Source organism: Piliocolobus tephrosceles, chromosome 1 (assembly GCF_002776525.5).
Source record: "Piliocolobus tephrosceles isolate RC106 chromosome 1, ASM277652v3, whole genome shotgun sequence".
In the NCBI taxonomy this organism is placed as follows: domain Eukaryota; kingdom Metazoa; phylum Chordata; class Mammalia; order Primates; family Cercopithecidae; genus Piliocolobus; species Piliocolobus tephrosceles.
In genome coordinates, this window is record NC_045434.1 from 218,538,420 (window position 1) to 218,545,037 (window position 6,618).

At 58.7% G+C, this 6,618-nt stretch overlaps 1 protein-coding gene across 4 annotated transcripts in view; it reads right to left on the reverse strand.

The window, feature by feature from the left end:
- Nucleotides 1-704: 704 nt before the first annotated feature.
- Nucleotides 705-6,618, reverse strand: part of PRDM16 (PR/SET domain 16) — a 51,947-nt gene continuing 46,033 nt past the window's right edge. For 3 of the 4 annotated variants that reach the window (XM_031934827.1, XM_031934826.1, XM_031934829.1), the window contains exons 13-15: nucleotides 5,066-5,302; nucleotides 4,039-4,213; nucleotides 705-2,627 (exon numbers count right to left, since the gene is read on the reverse strand). In XM_031934827.1, coding sequence (XP_031790687.1) covers nucleotides 2,493-2,627; nucleotides 4,039-4,213; nucleotides 5,066-5,302 — 547 coding nt within the window. In that variant the 3' untranslated portion in view covers nucleotides 705-2,492. The remainder of the gene's footprint in view (nucleotides 2,628-4,038; nucleotides 4,214-5,065; nucleotides 5,303-6,618) is intronic. The other variant, XM_031934828.1, reaches the window with a different exon arrangement.

Genomic DNA, 6,618 nt, shown 5'->3' on the forward strand with positions numbered 1-6,618 from the left:
TGAGGGCTCCATCCGTCCGAACGTCCCACTTCAGAGAGATGGGGCCGTATTGCAAAAAAAAAAAAAAAAAAAAAAAAAACAAAGCACACACCTTACTCTTTCGCAGAAGAAATCATATAATTTGAGTTTACAGAAATGGGGTGTTTATGTCCGAGGTTGAATTTTTACAAGAATCCCATCTAGATCAAGGAAAACTGGAAATTCCTATGCGGTACCTGGTGGGTCTGACCCAGGGGATGTTGTGGAAACGCATAAGGAGGCCTGAATGGTTGTGTTTGCAGATCCTGAATCCTTCCCGACACGCCGGCTGGCTCTTCTGCAGGCAGCTCCCCCGCTGCCCCGGGGGGCCACCCAGGCCGCACGTGGCCCCAGCGCACGCACAGGTGGGTCTCGTCTTGTCAGATCTCGTCTTGTGCAGATCTGGCGTGGGAGAGGTCCCTTTCACTGTGATACATCAGGTCAAGCCTCCTGCAGGAACCTCCCCATGGCAAGTCTTCAGTGCAAGCCTGGACTGCCTGGCACCCACAGCGACAATTGTCTTTTGGCCTGGAGCAGCCAGGACATCTCCTGTCACCGCAGGGGACAGCCTGAGATGTCCATGCGTGACACAAAGCCACACCAAGGCGGCTTGCACCACTCCTGTTTGTATTTACGCTCTTTTTTTTTTTTAAGGGCAACGTGGGCATTTTTTTTTTCTCTTCTTGTTGGGACACTATCATGATTTTTTCTTCCAAACAATACAAGAAATAAATAGAACACTTGTCTTAAATGCAAATGCAACTGAAACGCAAATTTAACAAAAACATATGATTGTCTGGTAAACGGCAGCAGGGACAGCAGGATTCATGGAGGGGACGGGGGTATTTGGCACATAAAACATCGCCCCACTCCCACACGACACACAACCTTATTACACGGTTTTGGTCCTTCACCAGATACTTATATTAACATTATTTCTTCACAATAAGAATGTCTAATGCCAAAAATACTGTTAAGGAGGAAATAAAATAAGAAAAGAAATGAATTAGAAAAAATTACAAGTTATATACAGATTAAGGTAAATTCCATCAGGGAAAAAATTATTATTTGAAATTGGCCCCTATGGGAATAATTTAAAGCCCATCCAAGTGGGGAGGAAGTTGCATCCCAAGAGACAGAGGCGGCCGGGCCCCGGGGGTTGTGCTGTCTCTGCTCCTTGCGGCAGGTTCCCCCGACGCCCTTCCGTTCTCAAGCTGTGTCTCACCAAGAACACACAGGAAGAGTGACGTGGTGACTATGTCGTCCATCCGGAGTCTCAGGCACAGGTACGGCTTGGTGGCCCGGAGCCATCGCTGGGATCGCTCCTCAGGGCAGCCACGTGGAGGACACCGGAGAGGCTGGGGTCAGGTGGGAGTTGGGAGACCCAGGACATGGCCAAGGCCCTGCCTTCAGAAGACGGCGGTGGGTTCCGGCGTGGGGTGGCCAAGGCAGGGACCGAGGAGGGAAGGAAGATGGGTGCCCAGCCACATCTCTGCACGGTGGACCCGAGCCATGGGCCCTCGACTTCCCCATACAATTGAGGGGTCTTAGGTGGGGGCCCGTGGATTCCTCTGAAGGCCACATGGCGGCCCTGGCACCAATTCCATGTCACATGATGGCAGGCATGCTCCCCTCCCAGCCTCGGGCAGGCCTGCAGCCCAGGGCACCCTGTCTAAGACTTCCTCAGCAGTCTGCACGGTTCGCGGGTGTGGTCCCATGCCTCTTGTTCTGCCTCGGGGCACCCAGCGTCACCTTGGCGTATACAAATAGGGACAGAGATAGAAAATTTCTCCATTATCTACAGTATAAAGAACACACCCAGGCACAGTGCAGGTTCCCAGGCAGACTCGGGTTTGCAAGTGAGCTCAAATTTCAAAGCAATGCAAAATTACTTTTAAAAAAACAATTTGCAAGTCATTTTTTGATTTTTAAAAAATACTGTCTATTTTTAAAACCACATGCTTAAATAGACTCTAGTCAATACGATTACCAAAAGGGTTATTCTTGTCATTTCATTATAAAAATCATTTGAGTGATCTCTCTCTTTTGAGCACACCCGTCTATCCATTCCCTTCTGCGACCCCACGCAGGCACCCAGCAGTGGCCACCAGCTTCTGTCTCAGCGGAACGTCCACCTGTCCACGGGTTGATTCTGTGTCTCAGCGGAGCGTCCACCTGTCCACTGACTGATTCTGCGAGGCAGCTCCGTTGGCTGTCTTTGGACAGCCGCCTGCGGGGCCATCACTGAACGGTGTTCTCAAGACCAATCCTTGGAGGTGGTGAGATTCTACGGCTGCTTTAGGGACTTTCGGGGTCTGAATTTCCACTGGAAAAGTCGGAATGAAACATGGTGGGTGGGGAGGATGCTGAGGAGTGGCCACAGAAAGGGACGGGGTCCTCCGGGGCCCCGTCCGCCTTCGTCCTCTGCGGCTGGTGCCCTCACTCTGGCCGCCGGCCCCCGGCCGCCCAGCCCGTCAGAGGTGGTTGATGGGGTGAAATGCTCCAGAATCCGACGTGGCTCCAGTGATGTTCAACCAAGCGTCCAAAGAGCCCTGGGAGGGGGTGTGGAGAGGAGTGTCTTCGGAAAGGGACAGCATCATTGCATATGCCTGGCGGGAGGGGATGACACACACACAGGACAGGCAGGTGAGCACGTGCGCAGGGCGGGCCATCCCAGACAGGCAGCGCATGGGCAGGGCGGGCTGTTTCACACAGGCAGGTGAGCGTGCGGGCAGGACAGACCGTCCCGGGATGGCAGGGCCGAGCCTCATCTGTTCCCAGCCTCCCGCGGCCCTGGCCTGGCTCAACCTCACCCTGGTCCACGGCGGGAAGAGGGAGCAAAAGGGACTAAGAGACCCAGATTCTCTCCGCAGCCTGGAGGAGGAAGACATGAGCAGCCGTGACAGTGGGAGGGAGGGAGGAAGGCCACCCTCTGCTCCGAGTGATGCCAGGACACGGGGGTGCCAGTGTGGGGCCTCCTGTGGACACCAGCTCCCTTGGCTGCTTTGGGGTCCTCCCCCTCAAAGCCTCCTCTCCTTCCCACCCCTTCCCCTCAAGTTTTCTCCACTTGGTGATCAGCTACAGACACATGTCTGGTCTAGGAGGGCCCTGGGAACTGGGGGTCAACAAGAGCCACCCCTGCCAAGGGCTGCCTGTTTTGGTGATCGTGGGGACACCAAAGAGCTGCCTCTGGGACAGGGACGTGCAGCATTTCTGGGCCAATGGGATTCTTAGGAAGTGCAGGTATGTTTCCAGGCATTAGCTCAAGGGACATCCTTCTGCCCCCAGCACAGGGCCGGTGGGGATGGGACTCGGGGAGCGTCGTGTGCGGGTTAAGGAAGGTGGGAAAGCCCGACACTGTCCCACCCGAGTTAACACTCCAGACAGAATTAGTAAAAAGACAAAGACAGACACGCAGACGGCTTTTGCTGAGACCTGGGGCGGACCTGTTTCCTCTGGCAGGGCTGTAGAGAGCTGATTGAGACCCCCAGTCCCTACAGACTGGAGAGATGCGTGGGCAGGGCCCTGGGGCCATCTGCCCTAAGGAGAGAAGCCGAGAAGCACCTGGGGCCAACCCTGGCGCCCTTGCTGACCTCATAGCTCCAGCCGGGAAGCAGAGACCGCCTGGCTGGACAGCTCTTCCCGTGGGAAAAGCCCGGACTGCAGGCCACTGGGGCCCAGCTCAGAGAGGGAGGGAGACGAAGGCGGCTGGGCGGGCCAGAAACCTGCTCACAGACCTTTCCCACTGAGGACCACAGGAAGGTGAGCTGCCCGTGTCCACGAGTGAGCTCCCTCATGAGGGTCCCGCCAGGGTCATCGGCTCTCAGCCCCTCCCTGCTGCACCCCAGCTTGCGGGAGGGCGGTGGTCGCTGGGGCCTGTCTGGAGGATGCAGCACGGGGGCGTTAGTAGTGATCAGAGCTTCCCCAGGCCTGGGAGGGCCACGGCGGGAGGTGAGTGCTGGCTGTCCCCTGGCTGAGGAGGCCACGTGGGGTGGGGGCAGGGCTCTGGTGGGTACCTACCTGGTTCTTAGCCTGCCTGCACAGTGTATGTTTTAAAGTCTCAGAATCTAAGGTGGAATTAAGCACATCTTTAACTTCAAATGCTTCCTCAGCTGCTCTGCGGAGGTCCAGCCCCTTCCCAAAAGTCGGCATCGGCTCCAAAGCTAACAGACCGCCTTCATGGTCCTCAGCACACCTGCACCAATGACCGGGGAGAGGGAGGGCCTGCTGTTAGCAGCCTGGCCTTGGCCGCCTCTCTGATGCCGCAAGGCCTGCTCCGGGCCTGCATGCACGCCACTGCATCCTGCCAGCCACATGCACAGGGAGACAGACACACGGACACACAGACGCCTGGACGGAAGCTACACGGATGCAGGAGAGTGATGGACAGAGGTCAGGGAGGGGTGAGTGCGTGCACACACATCAGGCAGCAGGCAGGGGGCTCAGATCTATCGAGTGGAGGGTGGAGAAGGAGGCGTCAATGCTGTAAGACCCCAGGCAGCTCTGAGAGGCCCAGGGCTCCCTCTCCCGGGACTCAGGGGCAGCATCCAGGCTGGGGAGGAAACGCCACCTCCGAAGGGCCTCCCCAGGGGGATCTGGGAATGCTGGTAGTGTCGCCCAAGCGTGATACCGGCGGCGAACACTGAGGACATGGGGAAGTGGCTCTGGCCGGCACAGAATAGTGGGTGCTTGGCCCCTGTGCCCACGGCCCTCTAGGGGCTGCACGCCTGTCCCAGGCTGACAGGCAGCTCTGCTGCAGGGCCGGGGGCCTCCTTGTCTGCTCAGTGCAGGGAAATGCTTTCCCTTCCACACTCTGCTTCCAGCCTCCAAGGCCCCTGGGGGTGGGTGGGGGGCTGAGAGCCCCCCTGACCCTGCTGCCCATGGCTCAGCCTTGCCCTGACCTGTGTGCAGGAGCCCCGAGGTGGCTGTGCTGGAGTAGGGGCTGAGCCTGGGATAGGCTCACGAGTGGTTGAAGAGGGAGGTCCCCCTCCTGATGGACGCCCACGTTCCCCCATTGCCCCGTCCAGGAGCACACGGCTGCCCCCACCTTCGGGTGTGGTCGAAGCCCACGGCCAGGGAGGCGGGTGGTTCCTCATCCTCCTCGTCCTCATAGGTGGCCTGGGGTTCGGGTGCAGGGGACACTGTGTCGTCCTGCGACTTCCCGGCCAGGCTGTCCTCATCGTCCTCCTCCAGGTCATCATCATCCTCCTCCTCCACGTCCTCCTGCTTCTCGCTGGCTAGGCCTGGACACTGGGAGCTGCCGTCCACGTCCTGCATCTCCGGCCTGAAATGACACAGGAGGAGATTGGCCAAGTTCAGGCGTCTCTCTCCTTGCCATGGACCCCCAAAGGCTGGTGACTCAGCTCTGCCCCCACTGCCTCCCCCAACGACCCTCAGCCCCCTTCCTGAGGGAGCTCCCACCGGTCCCTGGGCCCAGCCACTGACTCTGCAGAGTGAGAGGCACGGAGGCCTTGGGGTGATCCCAGGAGAGGAGGACAAGTGCTCAGGGTGGTGGGGGCGGGGCAAGGCCCAGCAGCAGGGGGCTGTTGTGGCTGTGAGGACACCAGGGCCAGGCGGTGTTGGGGAGGAAGAGGTGGGCAGTCCTGTGGGGAAGCTGGTCCTGCACTGGTGTGGGGACTGGGCACTGCACAAGAGGCACCCTCAGGGCAGACTTTCGGGGGAAGGATTTCAGGCTGACAACTTGAGGACGTGAGCACTGGCCCGAGAGCCGGGAGCCCTGGAGGGCCAGAGCCTGAGGGGACTGTCCTGCAGCCCAGGGCTCTCCCGACTTCCCCCAGGGTCACTGCAGCCTGGCAGGACCCCTCCACTCCGGTTCCTCAGTATTAAAAAAAAGAACAAAGTGTGCATGGGCGTGGCTGAGCGTTCTCATTTCTTTCAGGAAGAGCCACTAGAGTTCGGCTCATCTTCATGTTCATGGCCAAGAGCTGTGTCTTGGGTGGGCTGGGCCCCAGGGGAGCCGAGGGCCCCCGGGTAGGTGCTGGATATGCTGGTAGATGGGCCCAAGCAAAGGGCAGGGCATGCAGTTCCTGGACTGCCCACGCCCAGAGCCCCAGGGCCACTCTTCCTTGTCCTCACTCTGCCTGGGGGCAGTGCCCCTGCTGCCCTGGGAGGTACCCACAGTGTGGGGGAGATGCAGGAGTCCTGCTCTTGGCATCCAAGCAAGAAAGCGACAGCGTCTCCCAGTGACTGACCTCCATGTTTCAGACTCGCCTGTGTGCACAGGAACTGGGCCTGGGGAGGCCGTAATCTCCTGGCTCTCCACAGATGCCACGTCGCTATCTCTTGTCTTTCTGCCTTCCAGGATGGACAGAACCTCAGTGAGCTTCAGGGCTTGAGGACAGTTCCTCGGTCCTGGTCGCCTACGTTGGGTGCTGGGAGCGTCTTGTACACGCACCCATCTCCTCGGCCATGGAGCTGCTGGGATCTGGGTCCTGGTTCTCACCCTGGTTGTTGGTGAGGTGCCCTTGGGTGAGGTTGTCTTTGGGGCCTGTGCCCTCTCGATGACCTGAGGACATGCCCCTCCCTGTCCCCTCCGAGGACGGGACGAGATGGCGCAGGGTGAGAGCCCAGGCTCATCAC